Source organism: Petromyzon marinus, chromosome 1 (assembly GCF_048934315.1).
Source record: "Petromyzon marinus isolate PM22_M1 ecotype Great Lakes invasive population chromosome 1, UKy_Petmar_22M1.pri1.0, whole genome shotgun sequence".
NCBI classification, from domain to species: Eukaryota; Metazoa; Chordata; class Hyperoartia; order Petromyzontiformes; family Petromyzontidae; genus Petromyzon; species Petromyzon marinus.
This window is the reverse complement of record NC_133667.1, coordinates 12,431,772-12,456,179: the sequence shown is the minus strand read 5'-3', so window position 1 is coordinate 12,456,179 and position 24,408 is coordinate 12,431,772. Positions and strand designations below refer to the sequence as shown.

General features: G+C 46.4%; 1 protein-coding gene across 3 annotated transcripts in view; it reads right to left on the bottom strand.

Moving 5' to 3' along the window:
* Positions 1 to 3,389: 3,389 nt before the first annotated feature.
* The window catches only part of LOC116943228 (kinesin-like protein KIF2A), a 41,337-nt gene continuing 20,318 nt past the window's right edge, over positions 3,390 to 24,408 (bottom strand). For all 3 annotated transcript variants that reach the window (XM_076066323.1, XM_076066337.1, XM_076066350.1), the window contains exons 12-21: positions 23,662 to 23,753; positions 22,330 to 22,472; positions 18,780 to 18,984; positions 15,878 to 15,988; positions 14,766 to 14,833; positions 13,232 to 13,400; positions 11,653 to 11,745; positions 10,788 to 10,923; positions 8,852 to 8,895; positions 3,390 to 7,182 (exon numbers count right to left, since the gene is read on the bottom strand). In XM_076066323.1, the coding sequence (XP_075922438.1) occupies positions 7,177 to 7,182; positions 8,852 to 8,895; positions 10,788 to 10,923; positions 11,653 to 11,745; positions 13,232 to 13,400; positions 14,766 to 14,833; positions 15,878 to 15,988; positions 18,780 to 18,984; positions 22,330 to 22,472; positions 23,662 to 23,753 (1,067 nt within the window). In that variant the 3' untranslated portion in view covers positions 3,390 to 7,176. The remainder of the gene's footprint in view (positions 7,183 to 8,851; positions 8,896 to 10,787; positions 10,924 to 11,652; positions 11,746 to 13,231; positions 13,401 to 14,765; positions 14,834 to 15,877; positions 15,989 to 18,779; positions 18,985 to 22,329; positions 22,473 to 23,661; positions 23,754 to 24,408) is intronic.

Genomic DNA, 24,408 nt, shown 5'->3' with positions numbered 1-24,408 from the left:
TTAAGTGCCACTTTGTGTTAATCAATTAGTTGTCCGTATATTTAAATGTGGGCCTCGCCATAGGAATGTGGAATTTACACCACCTGAAAATCACTACCCATGACATGAAGCTTAATAGCTTATTGAGCCCTTTCGCAACCATCACCAACAACATCTACCTAAACCACAATCGCCATTAGCATCACTAGCACCACCACGGAAATTGTCTCTGACATCACCACAATCACCACCAGAAAGCAACTAAACCATCACCCCTATCACTACAATTACAATCTTCACGTAACTATCACTTGCAACACTCAACACGAGCAAAGAGCAGCTCTCCCCACTGCCACCAGCAACCAACTGCAATCAACACGACAAAGATCAATGTACCGTCCTCAACACCATTACCATCACTTACCGTGGATAAATCTCTCGTCGGCAAACTCGTACTCGCACTATTGAACATTCAAAACAGAGTCCTCGTGGCAAGAGCCGTAGCTCGTGCCGCGTGCCGCCTCGAAGTTTAGCGCTATGTTAATCGCATCCGGATAGTGACGTCAGTAGCGACGTCACGGCATCCGGTGCGCGGAGTGTCACGTGGGCGTTCGTGGAGGGTCGCGTGTTGTGTAATACACGTGTTGTGTATTACCACGTGTGTAATACACGTGTTGTGTATTACACAACACGTGTATGTGTTGTGTATTACACAACACGTGTATTACACAACACGTGTTGTGTACAGTATGTTGGACTTCTTTCGCACCGCACGTAGACAGCTGTGCTAATCGGAGGTGCCGATTCGAGCTGCAGTACAGTATAGTACAGCTGTTACCATCAGCCACGATGTAGTTCTCATTACAGTACAGTAGTATAAAGAGCAGGAATAGTTATTTCATTAACTTCACTCCACTTTGCCCCCCCCCCCCGTACCCAATGGATGCTTGGCATCGCGTGACGCCCGTGAGCGATGCCCACAAAGTTGTAACGCCTCTTAAATTTTGATTTAAAGCTTTCGTGACTGCAGGGATTCATATTCTTGGTTCTTTCGGTAAAGTCACGTTGAAGGGAAACAATAAAATAATAAAAATATAAAACAATTAAATTCTCACGGCGTTTTGACTGCAACACAAGCAATCATCAGATGTGAAAACCACAATAAAATTTTAATAACCGCCAATTTTTTCAAATTTTCCTGTTGTGGTTTTACACCTGATGATGATTGCTGCTTGTGTTGCAGTCGAAACGTCGTGAGAATTTTATTGTTTTATATTTTTACTATTTTATTGTTTCCCTTCTACGTGGTTACTTTACCGAAAGAACCAAGAGAAATGTGACGTCACGTCAAAATGCGCAACTTCAAATAAATATAGACAACACGTTCTACTTTATTAAATAGACTTTTTAATAAATGTTTTCTCCTACATCAGAGTGCAGCTCCACATTAAATACGCACTACAATGACAATAGTTTAAAGCGATTTGAAGCATGTTTTATTTTTTTTGGGGGGGCAGAGCTTTGTGACGTCATATTTGAGAGGGGGGGGTCTGACTTTATGTGACGCCGTGTGACTATGGGGGTGGGGGTCAAAAATCGCGTGCCGTCTTGTTATTCCACTGCTGGATGAGGGGGTTCGCCACGCAGCCGCAGATTGCGGGTGTATCTTGGGCCACGCATCATCGCCACGCTCGTCCATGTGGGTGGGTGGGTGAAGGCGGAGAAGCATGGAAGTTCAGTTCAACAGTTGTTGTTGCTGTGCTGCACTGGCGGGCTATAAGAATGCTGCTGAAATGATGCACTTTACCGATTTAAGGCCGTGAAGATGATGTGTAAGAAATGTTTTTTAAATATATATGATACGGAGACGGATATGCGAATGGGGGTATATGTTGTTACTCTTTGTTTTTTTCCGGTAAAGTCACCTATAAATAAGAAATAATAAAATAACATAATAGCGTACGACGTTTCGGTTGCAACATAAGCAGCCATCATCAGATACAGAAGAGCTAAATTTACGAGAGAGGGGAAACACATAACCCCAGATGTATATACAGACACCCAAGTAGGGGGGAACTAACACAGATACAACAGGGGACACAGAGAGAGAAGCACACCAAAACAAACAGGGTTTAGCAAAATTTGGAAACCATATAAAGCAACACAGACGGTCGGTCAAAACAATTAACGCATAGTCTGGTTGATAACGCTATTTCAAAGATTGCTAAATTGCAAGTTAAGTATGAAATTTAAAATACAGACCGCACACACACACACATAGACATCAAAGTAGAGCGAACCAGCACAGAGACAAGCACAGAGTGAAGTCGCCTTAAATAGGCAGAGAAGGTAAGTCTGAGAGACAATGGGACAAATTAGCAAGAGGTATGCATGGAGCAAAGGGGGCGCGGCAGCACACACTCGGAAACACCAAGGCCCACACACAGGCAGAGACAGCACAGAGACACAAATCCAAGCCAAGACACAAAGGCAGAGACACACAAGCAGAGGCAACACAAAGACACAGACCTCATATCTCCCCGTAGAGGTGGTTCAGACTTGATTCGAAGCTTTTGTGACTGCAGGAATTACTGCAGTCACGAAAGTGTATGGTTTGCTTATTCATTTTGATATTTTATATTCTCCAAGACGACCCGAATGATTTTCAGTTGTACACGGGCAGGAAACAGCTCCACATGTAAAATTTACAGACAAAGGGCTGTAGCATTACACTTACTCATTCATTCTGGCCACAACCTGATACCAACATTGACCGATTTAAAAAAAAAACCCTATATAATCTGTTTAATACGTAGGTGTTCACGATCAATATTATTCTCAAAAGTTTTTTTTGGGTTAGATCACGCAAATATCAGTGCTGTTAACCCACCACCACCACAGCCAATTAAGACGTTACATACACAAAATGTACCAATGAATTTTACTTCAGCACACCGATGTCGAAGAGTAAACGGACATTTACAACTTGAGTACGATGTTTCAATGGCGATTACAACCGGCTTCATCAGGCCATTTGCCCAAATTGTGAATAAGTCTTCCCGTTTCCAGTCTTAAGTCAGGCACTTCCAAATACGGCCTTCAGCGTTGCCAGCTGTTTGGTCGCGGGCTCTTGCAGCCGTGTGACCTCAAGACACACACACACCTGCACAAGCACACGGACGAGAAGCCGTATAGCTGCAACGTGTGTGGCCAGACCTTCAGGTCGCTTCCACTTGCTTCAGATGTTGTTTTCCCCGCTTCAAATAAAAGGTGCATCGTGTTGAAAAGTAAAACATTGGACAGAGCCTCTATCGAGCTGCACAGGGCTCGCAAATCAGTTTGGCCACCGATGAGCCAACACGTTTAACGCATATTATAGATGAGCATCAAGTATGACCATTGGACACAGGTAAAGGTGGAAGTTTTAATAGTATTTTCTATAAACTCATTATGCATTTTCATGGAGCATTGTGGATAAAGCAGGATTAACTCAATTGTGTTCACAAGTAAAACGCGTTTTAGTCGATCAGCCTATTAGTTATCCAGAAAAATATTATCAAGCAGCATTTGCTAAAGCAAGCAAACTGGACCAGTTTAAATATTTTGGGTCTCATCAGCAGTCAGGCTGGTTTAAACAAATGCTGCTGAATTACCGGATGTTATTGGCTAAGAGCATTCCAAATAAAATATGGGACCCCGTTCAATGCACAAAATCAAAACGATACGCAAACTCATGCGTTGCTGTGGATATTTTTTGGGTAACAGCATATTATTATCATAACTCCATTTTTATTGGTTCTTTCGGTAAAGTCACGTAGAATGGAAACAATAAAATAATGAACTCAAGCACGTACACCAAGCTCTTAAGGCTAATGGTTATTCTGACTACACAATCCGCAAAACTAGCACTCCAACCATGAAGGACCCTCTTGAGGAGCCTTTTAAAACCATCACTTTACCCTACATTTCAGGGATCACAAAAAGATCTCCAAAATCTTGAATAAACACAAGATCCAGGTCCGATTCAACACATTACATAAAATCCGTGATCTGGTTGCATCTGTAAAAGATGTGATTCCGGACATACATTACCCTGGCGTCTACAAGCTAAGTTGCCTCTGTGGTAGTAGTTACATTGGAGAAACCAAACGGCATGTCTCGGACCGCATTCGTGAACACAAAGCAGACCTGAAACACGGTAGGACCAATACCTCGGCCGTGGCAGATCACTGTTATAATTCAGTAGGTTCACATGACATTGACTTCTCCAAGACAGAGGTTCTTTGCAAGCCATCTGGCTACCATGAGAGATTCGTTCATGAGGCTATTCACATATACAAACACATACACTTTCAACCGAGAAGATGGATTCTGGCTTAGCAATCATTGAAAGGATTTGATAAACCATTTCAGGTCTTAATTGATTGATCACGCTTAAGGTGGCTTTCAGACCGCATCCATTATTTTCGTCTCCCCCCCTCCTCTTTTCCGAACATAGATGGACTCGTCCATCTGAATAACTGCCAAATCGCTATCCGTGGTGCTAACGTTAAAAAAACGCCACTTTTTCACATTTGCTTGTTGTGGTTTTCACACCTGATGATGATTGCTTGTGTTGCAGTCGAAACGTCGTGAGAATGTAATTGTTTTATATTTTTTATTATTTTATTGTTTCCCTTCTACGTGAATTTACCGAAAGAACCAAGAATATGAATCCCTGCAGTGACGAAAGCTTTAAATCAAAACATAACTCCATTGTTTCCACATTAAAATATTCTTTATTTTATATTTTAAAAAGGCCTTAAAACCGAGCTCCATGACACACCAGACAAACATTTTATTGGCCCTGATGTGAAAGAAAGAGGGGTTCATGAAGGGTCAGCATTAGTTAGTCCAAGGAAGGAAAAACACCACTGGTTGGTAACTGAAAGTTGGCTTCTATGAAAGAAGACAACAAGAGAACGTTTAATTCGGCGAGGGGTGGGGGGAAAGGGCAAACGAGCATGGATGCGGGTGGAAGCACCACAGGTAAATCGTTGTACCAACTAATTCTAGCAGAAAAAAAGTAATTAATTCTGTCCATTGTAACAGAGGTGTCCATAGAATTTTCTAAGCACATCCCACCATTGGGACCACCATCCGAATAGAGCCGTTTTGCAAATCCTTGAACGGTTTGGAAAGTGAAACCTCAACAGAGGATGCGCATTAGGGAACCTGCAAATTATGAATGTTCAGCACAACCAGTGCGATCAATTCATGCCTGTTAAACAAAAATATGGGTCTCCATTGTGTGCCACTGCCTGTAACCCACCAATAAAAGTTCTGGTTACTTATGACAACTTTGCAGTGCATTTACTTAGCTCAAAATTATTATTCGAAAAAACATTCATTCATCAAATGTACTTCAGACCAAAAAAAATACATACTGCTGCCACAGATGACAAAAGTCAGTCCTATTGAACAATATTTTTTTAAACACATGTACAGTTTTGCTGTTGCAGCAGCAGAAGATTAGATGCTAGTGACATGAGACCACTGTTAGGAGGAGGGGGGGGGCATGCTGACAACACACAAACGGACGATCACAAACTATGTACAATGCTTGCCACCGCTGGGATTCCCAACGGACTATGTAGTGTCACGGGCCTGAGCCTATGGGGGGAAATGCAGAAGTTGCATTTCCCAGGAAACAACGTCAGGTTTTCTCGCAGACCCAATTAGGGGTGGTTTTGAACACCTTCGGCATAAATAACAAGATGATGCTTTTACAGATATACGTGATTTTTTTCATGCTGGTAAATGCAGAATGATGCTTAAATGTGTTCCTTTGGTTTAAAACAACTTGGCGAATTCACTGGTCGAGAATTTGGAAACCGGCTCGGCAGAACCTGGAAGTTGATCGATGGAAGTGAAAAACGTTGAATCCAAAATCAGCTTAAGATGAGAACGATGCTGTGATCATCATGGTTGACACTTTTGGGAAGAATGGCCCTTTTCCATCGCCGAGATAAAGATGGGATGGACATTGCACAAAACAGACATTTTTTTTAGGGCAGTGTTAATGACGATTCGTGTTGAGCTTTTGTTATTTGCACATCACTGCCAATGCAATAGTAAACATAAAAGATAGAAATTAAGATGCAGAAAATGTAAGTGATTTTTTTTTTAAATTGAAATAAAAATGCCATCCCTGTTTTCTCTTCAGATATAACAATGTGCAAGTTGTAAATGAATAATCTGAGTCTCCTTGCACCACGTAATTAATGCAACCCGTCATTCAGAAATTCAGCTACAAAATCAACATTTAAGGCATGTAAAAAATACCATTTCGGGAGAAATAATGGTGCCAAAGTAATGAAAATCTTTGAATGCAGAAGTCAGAATTCCTCACATTCACACATCCTAAATGGAAAAGACAGGTTACATAGAGAAACTATTCTTAAACTTAGAACAAAAATTGACGAGAGAAGAAATGAAATTATTAAATGCTACAAAAACAAGGACGAAAAACCTTGCACATACGTGGACCCTCTCACACTTTCCCAAAAGCGTTTGTCTCGAGAAAAATTTAATTTTTCTCACAGAAAGCACGGGCAGGGTTAAGGAAACATCACAAACTGTTCAGGTCAGCGGGCTTTTTGACCAGGCAATTTCCCTTGGAGAGGAGACACTTTGCTCGATATTCGGGCGTACATAGGCAAGAATAATGAGAGGATGGCAGTGAGGGCAGAGAAAGCACCGGGGAGAGTCTGTACGGAACGGAGACAGGGCGATGAAATCAGCCCCGTTCGCAGGCGCTCAGTCGATCGGTCGCTGCATTTGCAGAACCCGGAGAGATTACAGCAATCTAGATTTGAAGTTTTCGTGACTGCAGGGGATCCATAGTCTTTGGTTCTTTGGGTAAAGTCACGTGGGTTGAAAATAAAATAGATTAAATCACGACGTTTAGGGCACAGCACAAGCGGTCCGTCATCAGGTGGGACAACCAACAGGAAGCAACAAACTGCTGAAGTGGGCGAATCGGAGTTGCAGAGAGTTCCGCTTCAGCAATTTGTTTCTTGCTGTGGTTGTCCCAACACGATGACGGACCGCTTGCGTTGAGCCCGAAACGTCGTGATTTAATTCGTTTTATACCTACGTGACTTTACCGAAAGATTACAGCAACTTGGGAAGGCCTTCGTTGCAGCAGTGGACAGATCAGGGCTGAAGACACACACACACAAAACACATACAACGCACAAATTAGTAAATATAATGTAGTACACAATAAATGCACGCGCGCAAACGTCACGCGAGTAATTAAATACAGTAAAACCTTGGATTGCGAGTAACTTGGTCTATGAGTGTTTTGCAAGACGAGCAAATTTTTTAAATAAATATAAATTTGATAAACGAGCGAGGTCTTGCAATACGAGTAGTACGTATAAGCTTTGTACTGCCGAGCGTCACGTGATCACAACTGATGTACGAGTGCATTGATATACGAGTGCTTTGGATTACAAAACACGTTTCCGGAACGAATTATGCTCGGAATCCAAGGTTTTACTGTGTACAGTACATGCATACACATACCTATACAAACACAAATCAATATGCACAAACAAATGTATACGTACGCAATAGAGTATGCATTAATTAATAAATATATACACAGTATAATATGCACACAAGAGCAGGGAACATAAACACGTAGGGTTTCATGGACGTACATAAAGCAGTCTTTTAGTACTCGATGTTTAACCTTTTTTTCATGGTTGGTCACCAACACTCTCCGATTCATCGCAATTGTGTATACGTTTAACTTCTTTTGCATCATACGGAGCCAACGGTGCTAATCGGACGTGCAGAGGATTCCATCCGGTGCCAGGACCCAAAACCAAAACATTAAATTAATTCACTATAGATATAGGGTGGCTCGATCTGTATAACCAAGCGATTTAAGGACAGTTACTACATGCCAACATGTGCGATTGCGAGTGACATCAAACAAGCTACAATGACCAACAATGGCAACTCGCACAACGAGCCATCGAAAGCACAATATGTATTCAACTACCTCGAACAACAAAGATTCCCTGTGTAGCCTTAACAGACTGTTGGGGCGAGTGCTGTTAGCACCTATAAAGGTCGGCCCTCCCCTAGGCCTCCCCTAGGCCGAGCCGGCCTAGGGGAGGTCCAGGACCCGGTTCAGATATATTCGTCACTGGTGTTTGCCGTACATGGGAATCGAACTCGGGACGCCGAGTTCATAGCGCAGCGCGCTCACCGCTACACCACCGCTCCACTTACACACACACTCCAGACTCGCAGCCCAGACAACTGAGTATGCATACATTAATTTTTCGTCTCCCCCCTCCTCTTTTCCGAACATAGATGGACTCGTCCATCTAAACAAACTGTCAAATCGCTATCCGTGGTGCTAACGTTTAAAAATAAATAAATACAAAACGCCACTTCTTTCAAATGTTCTTGCCGTTGTTTTTCACACCTGATGATGACTGCTTGTGTTGCAGTCGAAACGTCGTGAGAATTGTATTGTTTTATATAGATTTAATTATTTTATTGTTTCCCTTCAACGTGACTTTACCGAAAGAACCAAGAATATGAATCACTGCAGTCACGAAAGCTTTAAATCAAAATTTAAGGTGGAAACCGTTTTTGTGGGGTGCGAAGCGTGTCAGTGACCAACTAGGCTTCGGTGGTGGTGGTGGTGAAGGAGTGGATGGTGTTGGTCGTTGCGTGGTGGAGTCATGGATGACGCCGGTGCGGCAGTGCAGCGCTCAGGATTTAGTGCGGAGGGAGTTGGGGGGGGGGTAAGGGCTGGATGGGGCTGTCCCCTCGCACAGCCGCGGGTTGCCTGCCCGTTCATCACCTTTGCGTTGGTGTTCTCCATCTCAACGAGCTCTTGAAGCATCTCTGCGAAACGCACAGGAACGGTAATGGGTACACGTAGCAATAAACATACCAACATACAGTCGATCGTATTTTAAATCTATATTGAAAACCAATTTCTCTAGAGCTGCTTTTTGTGTTTAGTTTGTTGGCCTTCTCCCCACACCTCCGGTAAGCATGGCTGGCTACGTACGGTGCGAAAGAAGTTCAACATACACACATGCGTATGTACGGCAGACTTCGCATCCTGCGCTTCAGGCCCAGCAATACGCAAATATTTTTTTATTTTATTATTGGAAAGGCTTTGCAAATTCTTACACCGATGCCAGCCTGCAAGCCAGCACTATGGAAGCAGGATTGTTGCGGTCCCAACTCAAGGGTTTAAACATACAGCACGATTCCACCTTTGGGAATAGTTCCCGCAAGTAAGGGGAGGAGCACTCTAGATTGTTATTTACTGGAACATTTCAACATACGAACTTCACTGCAAAAGTTTACTGTTACAATAAATGGGCAATTAAAGAAATGGTATTGAATCTACCTTGCTTTAAAATTCGGTGTTAAGTCTCACTGGCAATGGTTGACAGCGTTCTGCATTTAATTCCCAGCGCAACGCTGTGCACGATGGCCTGATATATTTCATGACCATGTCATAGATGCTAGACTGTGTTTGAAACGTGCGATGGATGCTATTTCACAGTTCATAGTTAGTTCATAGTTCATTTATTTGGTATAGCCCTGCGAGCCATTCGGCTCTTGAATTGGGTGCAACCGCAACAAACAAAAAACATGAACAAGAAAACATCTTAAAGTGATTATGTGTGACTGTGCAAACAGAAAATACAGGAAAAAAATATCAAAATATTCCTGAAATAGCACCGTACACCAACGCTGTGTGCAAAAATCCCAGTGGGATGCAAGTCAAATAACAACAACAACCACAAGACAACTAAGATTAAAGCCATCAGTCTAACTCCGTACTACAATAAACAAAAACATGGCCAAAACAAAAAAAAACTTTTGGAAATCACCAAAATAAAAGCCATAAATCCAATGTAACAGTGATCATAGGGACTGTCACCGAATTTTTAACAATAAACTACATGAATAAATTATCACACCAAAATCTAGAGCCATATTTTAGGCCACTGAACAGCAGTGGCAGCTAGGGTTGTACAACTCCTCTAGAGCGTTGTTGTGACAGATGCTAGACTGCGCTTGGAACTGTGTCTTGCATAGAGTCCTGAACCAACAAATTGTTTATTTTGTAATAAGAACACTACATGCAATTTATATGCCACGGCAGCGAGATGTTAACTAACTTGCCCGGTATACAGGAGGTCGTGGGTTCAATCCCGACCCGGATGCCTGTTGTATATTTTGAGTTTGCACGTCCCTCCCTGTGGTTGCGTGGATTTTTCTCCACGTTGTGAAGTTTTCCCGTCCACATTTAGAAACGTGTGTTTAGAGTATTTGGCTGCAATGCATTTCCACACGATAAGCCACTTCGTTGAGCTATCATATGTGGCCAGGTCGCTTCTGAAAAGGAGCTACGTAGCTCAGTGGGGCCTTATCTGGTAAAATGAAAAGTTTAAGAGTTAAAAAAAAGTATTTTTTGATATATTCGGCCGTAAAAACATTTTCTCTAAATGTCAACTGTTGACAGTACCATGTTGCCATATGCGCGTTGATTTGTACCGATTTTATATTTGCGCGACACATTGTTACCACGAAACTATGCATCACACGCTTGAAAAGTTAAATCGTATCATAATTTCTCCACACCTCCGGTTAGCACGGTTGGCCAAGTACGGTGCGAAAGAAATTCAACACACGTACGTATGTAATTGTCCAACATTCGCGTAAGCCAAGAGGCACAATTAACGAACAGAAAAAGCACCGTGGCGCGCACGTACCCCGTAAAGCGGCATCTCTTGCAGAGCGGTCATCGATGATGCCGATGACCTGCTCCGCAAAGTCTAATGTGCTGCACTCCCCCTGGCTCCAAAGGTCATGGAGCTGGTTCTCCAGCGACAGCTGCAGCAGGAACCTCTGTCGCACGCGGCAACGGCAACGTCAGTAAGGCGCGTTGAGGTTTTGAGGGCGCATCATTCGAGCAAGCTGCATCTCGCTACGCCGCAACGATCGGGCAACATATGCAGGTATGTGGAACTTCTTTCGCACCGTACGTAGCCAACTGTGGCTAATCGGAGGTGCGGGGGAAGGTACAGCAAACCACAAAAAGCAGTTCTAAAGAAATGAGATTTCAATGTAGATTAACAACACTCAGGTATGTATGTTTTAAAACGTTTCCAGTCAATAGGTGTTGATACGAGCGTGAGGAAAACCGAGTGCCCGGTGAAGACCTGCACGGGGGAGGGGGGAGGCAATACTATCCCATGCAGATGGAACGGATGAGAGATTAGTCCACACTTTATGTACCATCTTGTGCTGGCCAGCCAGGTTATATAGCAACTCGACAGACAACAGGAAGGGAGTTTTGAAACATCTGTGTGGTCTACCTCGCCTCCACAGTTCTCGATTTCGTGCGTGCGTGCGTAGGCATAAGGCCTACATTGGTAAACAAGCGTAACAAATAATAGATAACGTAGGGTCAGAATGCTTCATACAAAAAAAACTATTGGTGGAGCCCCCATTGAGGTGGTGCTAAATCGTTTATCGGACGACACGAGTGCGTCAAAAGCACGCAAGACGTGGACCCCCCGCGTCCGTCACGGCAACGGGAGAGTGCAAGGCGGCCGCTGAAGCAGGCCAACGCACCTGCAAGTCCACCTGGTGCTGCTCAATGATCTTATTCTTGAGCGGCTGGAGAAGAGACTCTTCGGAGGGCTGCCACAGTGGCATCTCCTCCTCCTGTGCATGCACGCATGGCCAACGCAGCACAAGGGGGAACAACACACGCTGGTAAATAAGCCCATCGGGTTATAAGGACTGGGGACAATTGATGGCAAACAGAATGATTGTACATTGCTCGTGTGGCAGCCCCTTTTGTCAATCCACTGCTGGATGAAGACCTTCCCCCACACCGTGAAGGTCGGGGAGCGTGCATGTTTGGGAGAACTGAAGTATCTCTCTCGCATCACTACTTCCCACTCCACGCACTCTGCTACCTCTCTCCCCTCGCTCTACTTCCCACTCCACGCACTCTGCTACCTCTCTCCCCTCGCTCTACTTCCCACTCCACGCACTCTACTACCTCTCTCCCCTCGCTTTACTTCCCACTCCACGCACTCTGCTACCTCTCTCCCCTCGCTCTACTTCCCACTCCACGCACTCTGCTACCTCTCTCCCCTCGCTCTTCTCCCCTCCGTACACTCTGCTACCTCTCCCCTCGCTCTACTCCCCTCCGTACACTCCCCTACCTCTCCCCTCGCTCCACTCCCCTCCGTACACTCTGCTACCTCTCGCCTCGCTCTTCTCCCCTCCGTACACTCTCCTCCCTCTCCCCTCGCTCCACTCCCTTCCGTATACTCTGCTACCTCTCCCACCTCGCTCTACTCCCCTCTGTACACTCTGCTACCTCTCCCCTCGCTCCACTCCCCACCGTACTCTGCTACCTCTCCCCTCGCTCCACTCCCCTCCGTACACTCTGCTACATCTCCCCTCGCTCTTCTCCCCTCCGCACACTCTCCTACCTCTCGCCTCGCGCTACTCCCCTCCGTACACTCTCCTCCCTCTCCCCTCGCTCTTCTCCCCTCCGTACACTTTCCTACCTCTCCCCTCGCTCTACTCCAATCCGTACACTCTGCTACATCTCCTACCTCTCGTCTCGCGCTACTTCACCTCCACACACTTTCTGTTCCCAGTAGCCTTGGCATTCGCCCGAAGCTCCCAGTCAACTATTCGCTCAGGGGGAGGTCGCTCACTCTCCTCTGTTGCCCGCCATATTCTGGGAATCCCTTAGCCCCCGGCCACCCATGCTGTCAGCTCCCTGCTCGCGTTCAGGCTCATGGACTTACTTTTATTATTTTCTGCCGATGACTATTTACAAAACATGCACAATGTTTAAATGTCTCGTTAGGTGCCGTTGCTTAGATGTTCAATTGTGTAGTAGTTTCATTGATAGGTGGCTGGTTAGTTGTTCGGTTTCGTTTGTTTTGTTTTTTCGTTCAATTGCTGAATAATACAGAGGGGAATGTCAATGTTTTTGTCTCTTCCTGAATGAAGAATTATTAATGTGTATTTGTCAATGAGTGTCAATGTTATTTTCTAATCGTCAGCGAGCGATTGTCAATGTTAATGTTTATTCGTCAATGTTTCGCGACTGTCACATGCCATCCTATGCCCGGGGGATGCTCAAATAAACCACCGGCTTGATTTCCGTCTCAATGTCACTCGCCAGGATGAGAGAGGGCAGCCGGCGGTGACGTGGCTGAGCGGCCTCCTTTTCCCCCGCCTCGTCCATATTGACGTCGTCCTCCGGTTCAGGCTTTACCACGGCGGTGGTGGGCGCGAGCGGTGCCGATTGTCGCTCCTCCCCACCCTGCTCCACCCCCAGCTCCTTGACCCTACGTGCGGACATCACAGACGAGAACAAAGGGCAGACCGCCTTGACACCGCAGCCCTCCCAATACTGATGACTCATTCCACCCCTAGGATTTGTGTGGTGTGTGTATGTGTAGTGACTGGGAAGGTCACTGTTTGGTGCCAGGCTTGCGAGGCCACGGCGGGATGTATACTGTTGTGTGTACACCCCAGACACAGGGTGTAGTACCACCCCAATTGTGAGGGCTTGGGTGAGCGCTGGTTAAGCGCGGTGGCACCACGCACAGCGTGCGGTGCGGGCTCCCATTGAGAGAGCGAGAGAGTCAGCCAGCTAGGGTTACGTTGGGGGCATGATATTCTGGCTGACCTGGGGACATGTGACAGGATGATACTGGAGGAGGGCAAGAGAGATCGAGAAGGTGGGCGGGGCGAGAGGCGGAGCCAGCCCCAGCCCGGCCCGATATAAGGGGCAGGAGATCCACGTCAAGCTTCTAGCCTCTAGTCACACGGTCCGAGACCCAGCTTGTGGTCCGGACCGGGATAGTGGAACCGTGTCTAGCTCCGCCGTAACGTGGTTAGTTGGCTGGTAACCACCCGTGGGTGTTGTGTCAATAGCCCTGGAGCATGTTGTGTTAATAGCCCTGGAGTATGTTGTGCAAATAGTTAATAAACGTGTTGCTCCCAAGACAACGTCTGCGACTCAGTTGGACTCACTACGTATGTACACACGTGCATGTGTGTATGTGCATAACCTTATGGCAAGAGGTAGTGTGGTGTTTAGCGCGCTGCGCTACGAACTTGGAGACCCGAGTTGGATTCCCGCTCACGGCCACCAAAACCGATGACGATGATCTCAACAGGTCCTGGTCTTCCCCTAGGTCGACTCAGCCTCAAATGAGTACCTGGTGAGATGCGTAGATATCGCCACGAGGGAGACAAAGGCAGCCGGGTACAGTGCTGGCCACCCTGCCCCCTCATGTGCCATGCCAATTTTCATAGGTGCTTGCTAACAGCACCTGTCCCTACCGTCTGACAGGGCTATATGGGGGATCTTTGTCTACATAACCTTATGGGGGGAGTGGCAGTGCAGTGCTACAAACTCGGCGACCCGAGTTCGATTCCCTCTCACGACCAATAATGGTGGCGAATATTTTAAACCAATTATGGGCCTCCCCCTCGGTCGACTCGTGCTTAAAATGAGTACCCGGTGCGGCGTGTAAACGTTGCCACTCGGGACAGAAAGGCGGCTAGGTGTGGTGCTGGCCACCCCACCCCCTTCATGTGCCGGTGACAGCCTTCAATAGGTGGTCACAAACAATACTTGCCCCTGCGTACCCCACATTCGGCACTACAATTCACACACCCCTTCCCCCGGTGATTTGCCTCACCTGTCTGCGTATCGCAGCGTGTTGTTCGTGTGGTCACAGGAGCTCATCGCAGGAGAAATCATGGCGATCTGCAGCATCCACACGCGAGCACAGCGAGAGAAGCGGGCAGCGAGTGTGTATTCTATGTGCACAAAGCGGTAGTGGTGTCCCGGTTAGCGCTACGCTGCGCTGTGAACCCAGCCACTCGAGTTCCATTCTCGCTCACGGCCAACACCAGTGACAATTATCTAAACTGGTTCTGGGCCTCCCCTAGATCGACTCAGCCTCAAATTTGTACCTGGAGCAATGCGGAAACAATGCCACTAGGGAGACAAAGGCAGCCAGGAGCGGTGCTGGCAACCCCACTCCCTTGTGTGCCGTGCCGGCCTTCATAGGTGCTCGCTAACAGCACTTGCCCCTACAGCAGGTACTCATTTACTAATGCTTTATTATTTATTTACCAGGTAAGCCCGTCTGAGCTATATACAGTAAAACCTTGGATTGCGAGTAGCTTTGTCTGCGAGTGTTTTGCAAGACGAGCAAATTTTTTAAATAAATATTAATTTGATAAACAAGCGAAGGTCTTGCAATACGAGTAGCACGTATATGCTTTGTACTGCCGAGCGTCACGTGATCACAACTGATATACGAGTGCTTTGGACTACAAACGTTTCCGAAACGAATTATGCTCGCAATCCAAGGTTTTACTGTAGCTCTTTTACAGAAGCAACCTGCCCACAAACTCAACGAAATGGCTCATCATGTGGAACCTTATAGCAGCCAAATACTCTAAACACGCATTTCTAAACGTGGACGGAAAAACTTGACAACCCAAAGAAAATTCCACGCAACCACAGGCAGAGACGTGCAAACTCTAAATACACAGGCGTCAGGGTCGGGATCAAACTCACGACCTCCTGCATACCAGGCGAGAGAGTTAACATCTCGCCACCGTTGGGGCCCCGAGTCAACCTAGGGCAGAGGCCCAGGACCAGTTTAGATAATCGTCAACGATGGTGTTGGCCGTGAGCAGGAATCGTACTCGGGTCGCTGGGTTAGTTACATAGCGCGCCAACTATTGCACTACCGCTCCCCACAAACGCTAATGCACATGCACGCGCACACACACGTACCATGCAGGTGCGGGAGTTCTCCCCGATGAACGAGTCCCTCAGCACCTGGGTGAGTTTGCTGCCGCGGAATGGCGTGTATGCCTTGTTCTGGCCCAGCGCTCGGATGCACTCCTACACAAGCGCACGTCGACACGTGAACGCACGCAGCACACGCATGTACAACAACAACAACCGCCGCCGCCATACGCCACCAAGTGGCAGCGACGTCACCACGGCACTTGTGCCAGGCTGTGCGCACTTTTAGGGTCACGTGGAGTGTCGAACGCCTGCTGGCAGGAGGTCACGGGACAAACCAAGGTGCCATGGTTTGACCAACTGAGATGGCCGATGCACCACCTGTGCCTCCGACTGTGCCAACTTGCTGCATTTTACCCGTCCGGCGCCATGCTCGTTGTTGTGAGCGTCGCTCCTCTGCCTTCCGTTGTTGCTGGAGCGCGTCTGCCCCCCAACTGCCCAGTAGTGTCCTTCACGAGCCCCTTCCACAGAAGCCAATCTTGACACCGCTGCTACCAGTCATTGGCAAGTCCACTCAGCTCCATACTCTCATTCCACATCATTCCATCTCTTGTCGAGCCCGTGCCATGCCCGTTTAGCACCCTCACGCACACACGTGCGCGTCCTCATGGAAACGAGGCACAGCCAACAGGCCCGTAGTGTCAGATAGGGGGGCATTCTGAGCCCCCCACCATTCTCAATATTTTGGTACAATAAAGCAATGGGCATTACAGTCTTCGTTCACATGCATAGCAAGTTTGAGGAGCTTGAGCAGATCGTATAATTACTCATTCTGTTTAGCGTTTACTGTTTGTCAAAAAGTATGTTTAACATTATACGTGTCGCACCCCTCTTACATTGTGTATTCCCGCCCCCTCCACTCCCCCTTTAAACAAGGTCATGCAGTAACAGGGTTAACAGCCATGGGCAAGGACCCCCTTGACAATCTGTGCAGAGTAGTGTCCCGTTTATACGATAGGAGATAACTTACGTTGAAATGAAACATGGATTTAAAGCAATAAAGAGGTAATAATGTACCTGTCAATCAACGGGTCGGATAGCCTAGAAATCATTTACAGGATCCCCATTGATTTCCATGGAGATTTTTAGATGCAGTTAGCAGCCCTGCACAATGTAGGGCTTCCTTACGACAATACCACAATTTGACCATAATGCACCACGCTGGCGAATTAAGGTAGGTGAATGTGCGAAGCATAGATGCGAGAGCCTAGGAGGTACAGCGCAACAATGGACTTTGCTGCTATGTCTCCCCGATACCCATGACGTGCCCTCTCAAAAGCCCAAGGACACATTTTATACATTTTGATCACCCCTCCCAGCATTGTCCAGGATCAAAGCCGATTGGCTTCCAACATCTGATATCAAGTGCATTCTGGGTGATTAAGCCATAGACAGAGTGACATTGGAGCGAAAATCGTACTGGAGCCAACGGCACTGCTGCATTTGTAGTTACGTTTGGGGAGGGCCCGTCCATAGTGGGGTGCGGGGCCCCAGGGTAGATATCACACCGCGTGGGGCCGCCCGAGGCCTTCAAACTAAATTATTACATCTGACACCGTGATGTCGAAGTGCGTGGCCCCCCACCCCCAAAACGCTGGGCACGGGACGGTCGTCCCGATTAGCCGTATCCCTAAAGGATGGCTCTGCATTTGGTCCCCAGGTCTCTGCACCGCACTGGTGGAGAGATGGCCAAGCGGTATGGCGTTTGCTGCAGCTGTTGACAGTTAGACTCTAGCGGCCGCCCTTGCTGCATACCGCAGGTGTATCAACCCTAAAAATACACGGTCTGCTTCGCAGCGGACGTTAAAGATCCGGCGACGTCATGTGCACGAGCAGGCCCATTTGTGTGCCGGCGTCACGATCCACATTTGCCAAATTTGCAAACGTACCCGCAAATAACTCGACTGGAATTATACCGGGGACCGGCAACTAAAAGAACAAGTGCCATTGTTTTTCGAATTCGTAAAAAAAAAACCTAAATATTCAAGAGCTTGGTTTAACACGTAGGCTTTCGCGACCAATACTATTCATAATAAAGGTTTTTGGGTTAGATCGCGTTTATTTATAAATGTGTCGTAACCCTCCACCACCCGACACGGCCAATCAGCAAAAAAAGTGTCACGTTGACAAAAGACAAATAATTCACTACTTCAGCCCACCGGTGGGTTGAAGAGTTAATCCACATTTACAGTTTGAGTACGACGTTTCGCTGGTAAATACATGCAGCGTTATCGGGCAATTCGCCAGAATGGTAAAGCCCTCGCTTGCTCCCGGTTTTATATAGAGCAGCAGGGTGACGTCATCACTTAACTCATATCAGGTGCAGTGATTAGAGGCAATACCCCCCCCTCCGCCTCTAATCACTGCACCTGATATGAGTTAAGTGATGACGTCACCCTGCTGCTCTATATAAAACCAGGAGCAAGCGAGGGCTTTACCATTCTGGCGAATTGCCCGATGACGCTGGATGTATTTACCAGCGAAACGTCGTACTCAAACTGTAAATGTGGATTAACTCTTCAACACACCGGTGGGCTGAAGTAGTGAATTATTTGTCTTTTGTCAACGTGACACTTTTTTTGCTGATTGGCCGTGTCGGGTGGTGGAGGGTTACGACACATTTATAAATAAACGCGATCTAACCCAAAAACCTTTATTATGAATTCAAGAGCTTGTATTGCATGTGAATACAAGACACTGCTGAATAAACAATATCACGAAGCAGTCCTTAAAGAACCGCATGCCACTCCAGAGCCGCAGGCAATAACAATCATCAGTATGTGGGGGGGGGGGGGACTGCAAAAAAAGACTTGGCAGTACCGTCCTGAAAGCAAGTCACGAGACTCTGCGAGGGTTTGCTGGGCAAAAAAACAATCCAATAACAAACCTTCAGCGCCAGCAGGCTCTTGTTGATCTCGGCGCCCTCGCGGCACATTTGCAGGTCGGAATTGCCCGTGTCGGCGCCGCGCTCGCTGCCGGCGAGATCCACGAGCGAGAACTTGCCGTGCAGGAGCTCGCCGCGCCTCAGTATCAGCTGGAAGATGGCGTGCGAGCGCGACGACGTCGCATTCGCCGATGTCTGGCCCGACGTCCTGTGCGCGCGTCACACGGGTTCCGCCCGCGTTAGCAAACCTAGAGGTCTGTGCGCCACGGAAAGCCTTTCCCGTTCCAAAACGCCTGCAAGTGCTGAACCTCGAAATGCACAAGCGGCTCGTACTCGCCGGAGAGAAACGTAGCGACACGATCGCCGCACTCTACGATATTCTGGTGCCAAACTGTGCCACACGCCCTCCCGCATGGGCCTTGTGGCAGCCTCGGTAACGATCAAGTTCATATTCTTAGTTCTTTCGGTAAAGTCACGTTGAAGAGAAACAATAAAATAATAAAATATATATAAAACAATAAAAATTCTCACGACGTTTCGACCATAACACAAACGGTCGTCTTCAGGTGTGTCGGTTTGCATAAATTTATTTATTTGTAAACGGTGTATTTATTTATAAAAAAACGTTAGCACCACGCGCAGCGATTTGGCAGTTTATTTAGAAGGACTAGTCCATCTATGTTCTGAAAAGAGGAGGGGGGAGACAAAATTTTTTTAATGTATGCTGTCTGAAAGCCACTGTAAGCGTGAACAATCAATTAAGACCTGAAATGGTTTATCAAATCTTTCCAATGATTGCTAAGCCAGAATCCATCTTCTCGGTTGAAATTGTCTCTGTGCTTGTATATGTGGATAGCCTCATAAACGAATCTCTCATGGTAGCCAGATGGCTTACAAAGAACCTCTGTCTTGGAAAAGTCAATGTCATGTGAGCCTATTGAATTATAACAATGATCTGCCACGGCCGAGGTGTTGGTCCTACCGTGTTTAAGGTCTGCTTTGTGTTCACGAATGCGGTCCGAGACATGGCGTTTGGTTTCTCCAATGTAACTACTACCACAGAGGCAACTTAGTTTGTAGACACCAGGGTATTGTATGTCCGGAATCACATCTTTTACAGACGGAACCAGATCACGGATTTTATGTAATGTGTTGAAACGGACCTGAATCTTGTGTTTATTCAAGATTTTGGAGATCTTTTTTGTGATCCCCGCAATGTAGGGTAAAGTGATGGTTTTGAAAGGCTCCTCAAGAGGGTTCTTCTTCATGGTTTGAGTGATACCTTTGCAGATTGTATAGTCGGAGTAACCATTAGCCCTAAGAGCTTGGTGTACGTGCTTGAGTTCACTGCTTATGTGTTCCTGGTCGGATATGCATTGGGCTCTATGATACAGAGTCTTGATGAGAGAATTCTTCTGTGATGGATGGTGGTGGGAATCCGGTTTCAGATAAGCATCCGTATGGGTAGCTTTCCTGTAGACAGAGTGGCTCATTGAACCATCAGGTCTCTTTTTAATTAGGACATCCAAAAAAGGTAGCTTGCCATCTATTTAGACTTCCATGGTAAATCTGATGGCTGGGTGTATGGAATTGATGTGGTCGAAGAATTGGTCTAGAGCAGGCCGGCCATGTGGCCAGATGACAATAGTGTCATCCACGTACCTCTTCCATAAGGTTGGGCGCAGAGTGGCAGTCTGGATGGCGTCAGTCTCAAATTTCTCCATGAAAATGTTAGCTATAACTGGAGAAAGGGGGGAGCCCATTGGGGTGCCCTCAGTTTGTTTGTAGAAAGTTCCATTCCAAGTGAAGTATGTATTGGTTAAACAGTGTCTCACCAGGGGGGGTACCTCAGTGTTTAGTCCTTGATGAACCAAGTCTTCAATGATTGCAATGGTGTCAGGTACAGGAACCTTGGTGAATAAGGAAACTACATCAAAACTGACACGCAGGTCGTCTGGGGACAGGGAAATACCCTTGATTGTCGATACCAGGTGAGTAGAATTTTGTACCGCAGAGGTGGTCTTTCCAGTGAAAGGACGCAGGATTTCAGACAAAAAACGAGCTAGTTTGTAGGTGGGGGAGCCGATAGTAGAGACTATGGGACGAAGGGGTGTATCTACTTTATGTATTTCTGGTAAGCCGTATAATCTTGGTGGCCTGGCAGCAGAAGGTTTCAACGAAAACTGTTTAGATTGATCAATTAATGCGGTTGAATCAGAAATTATTTGTTAGTTTGTGTGACGAGGCTGTTGGTGGGATCTCTTTTTATTTTTGTATAACTACCATCGCCGAGTAATTCTTTAATTTTGTTGTTGTATTCTATTTTATCCATGATGACAGTAGCATTGCCTTTGTCAGCTGAGAGAACTACAATATCATTGCTCTTTTTTAATTTATATAATTCAAAACGCTCATCTTTGCTGAGGTTGCTAGCTGGCATCTTAGCGTTTTTGAGGGTTGCAGCGATTTCAGATCTTGCTACGTCTGCAGCGATGTGACCCAGGCCCCTGAGAGCAACGTCTACTTGGGCAATTATATCATTAACTGGTATGTGTTTAGGTGTGACTGCAAAGTTTAGACCTTTAGCTAAAACGGATTTCAGACCATCGGAAATAGAACTGTTACTGCGATTAATTACGACTTTGTTAACGTCTAACTTTTTGGTGTGTGGGTCCGGTCTTTTGTTGAAGAGGAGGTTAAATTTGGAAATCAGGTTTTCCTTACATTTGGTCGACATAGTAGCAGCTGAAGAGGCAGTCATATTGTCTACATGTTCCCAATCCGATGTGGACATTGTTGTTGTCAATGATAAGTGTGATTTGTAGTGTCTTGTCTAACTGATCTAGTTCGGTGCGTACAAGTCTGATTTTTTCTGAGATAAGAGCTATGTAGAAATCCAATAAAATTATATTAAAACAAGACAATCACGACATTTCGATCACAACACAAGCGATCTTCATCAGGTGTCAAGAACAAATCATGGACGTAAATACATCAAAAAGATGAGAGACGAGAATTTAACAAACCTGAAAAAACATTATGTGAAGCACAACCAGTCAGGCCAACAACACAGTTAGACACTTCCTGGCGGACCACGAATTTCAGAAGAGTGTTAAATTTTGTGTTCAACCTCTGGATTGCACATACCAGCATAGAACGAGTGAAAAAATACGAGGTACAAGGTCAGTAGAAATACATATACAAGTCCACCAAGAGGTAAGGAGGGAGGAAAGACGGACAGAGAGGCAAGGACAGAGAGAGGGGGGGCCGGGAGGATGAACAGAAGCTTAAATAGGAAATAAGGTTGGGGGGAAGGAGGAGCCAGAGAGAGAGTGGCAGCTCAAAAAAGCGCTTGTGTTGTGATCGAAACGTCGTGATTGTCTTGTTTTAATATAATTTTATTGTATTTCGACATACGTGACTGTACCGAAAAAAACAATGAGTAATTTTATGCAGTCACGAAAGCTTTAATACTTTATTAATTGGATACTAATTGATTAAATGAAAGTATTATTATCACCGAATTATTTGTTTTATACATGTGCGTGCTGACCTGCACTTGCTCCCGGTCTCAATGAGGGCGAGCACCTCTTCGCTGGAGGAGACGGGGCACTCAATGAGCCCCACCACCTGCACCTGCTGCTTGCTATCTTCCAGTATTCGCAGGGGCGCCCGCTTATTCAGCAAATCGAACACCTGCAATTCCAGTCACACGGAGACAAAAACCCCCACCCACCTCATGGCCTTAACAGACTTTTGGGGCAAGTGCTGTTATAAGCGAGCACCCTACCTTTGCCGGCATGGTACACGAGGTGGTGGTGGGTTACGACATTATAATGCATTATAATAAGGTCGCACTCAGTACACACAAAGTGCCTGTCACCAATGAACCACAATACCTTGCCGATTCTCGTCAAGAAACATAAACCATCATCGCGCGAACACCGGTCATCCTCACAGCAGCGGCTTTTGGCTTGGCCACCGAACAAAGGCGGTCACCGCATCGTGCGCTTTCAGAAGCGCTCCTGCGGCCATCTTCAGTGCTCTTCCTTTGGTTATAATGAAGACATTTTTAAACCTGGATTATTTCTTTGGAACTGCTTTTTGCGTTTAATTTGTCGTCCTTCCCCCACACCGCCGATTAGCACGGTTGGCCACATATGGTGCGAAAGAAGTTTAACACACAGTAATAGGTTTTACCCTTTTAACTGCCACAAAAACTGACACCCTTAAAAGGGTAAAACCTATTACTATATCTTGTTACTGGCAAAGGAAGTCTCATAAAAGTTTAACATGCTCAATCATGCTCGACCATCTTTGTCTCCTCGGCGGCAAATTTTACACGCCACACCAGGTATTCCACTTTGAGGCTGTCGACATATGGGAGGACCCAGGACGGGTTCGGATAATCGTCACCGGCGATGGCCGTGGACGGGGATCTAACTCGAGTTGCCGGGTTCGTAGCGCGGCACGCTAACCGCGACACCACTGCTCCCCGCACACCCCAAATAGCATTCGGGTAAGGAACCCAGGGGGCCCATGGGCTGTACCTGGTTCACATTTATTTCATACAACCGGCAGTTTGCGCACCGCGCTTTGAACCTGGCGACCTGAATTCCCATTCCCAGCCATGGCTGACATCAGTGGCGAGTTGATGTCCGAACCGGTCCTGGGAAGCCCATTCACCAACAACCCGCATTGACCAGCATGCTGAAGTTACCCATGACGGACGTGACATGGGGAGGGGCCCTTCATTCAGAGGTTGAGAAAAGACTATAAAAATTACATCGCATTCCATTCACACGCACATCTGCACACATGCTGCATTCCCACGGGCATTCCATTCATTCACACGCTCACACTCATTACATGCGCACGTCCTCACCTTCCCGCTGTAGATCTCAAAGAAGGTGGCGTACACGTGCAGATTCAGATGTCTGTAGTGCTTGTCTCCCTGCAGGTCAAACACATCCCGTGCTAGGCAGGATGGGAGGGAGGGTGGGAAAGTCAAAGAAAAATTATAAATTCCACCTATCATCATTATTTCTATGCGACCCTTATGCCAGTATCAAAATATTGAATGATTTAATAAAATTTTTAAACTATTCTTGACCATCGGTAATCATCCCTCCTAGACGTACATCGTCCTTGCCCAAGCGCTCTTACTTTACTTGGGTGACCACCATGCACACATGGGTTATTATACGGCTATGGGGGCTAAATGCTGTGCAGCAGACTGCAGTCAAGCAAACCAAGTGTTGTCCTGTATTTCTATGCTCTCACGTCTATGCAACCCACCTTTAACAACACGCACTTATCAGCGGGGAAGAAGGATAATGCTCGCGGCTGGCATCTCGTGAGGAGGCCCTCGTCAGCCTCTTTTGATAATTGTCACTATCGCCAGCATTTTATTTGATGATCTCAGAGTCGCTTGCTCAGCTTTCTAACTAGAGCATAAGTTCCATGAGACACCCAACACCAGCTCAAGATCCCAGGGGTGCTGGCTCGGTGATATGAAGTGGACATTGCCATCAAACCACTCGGCCACCTCCTCCAGTACTAATGTTGACTATGCCAGAACAGAGCTTTAAAATGATAAAGACAATTGCGCACCCCCCAACACCCCAACCCC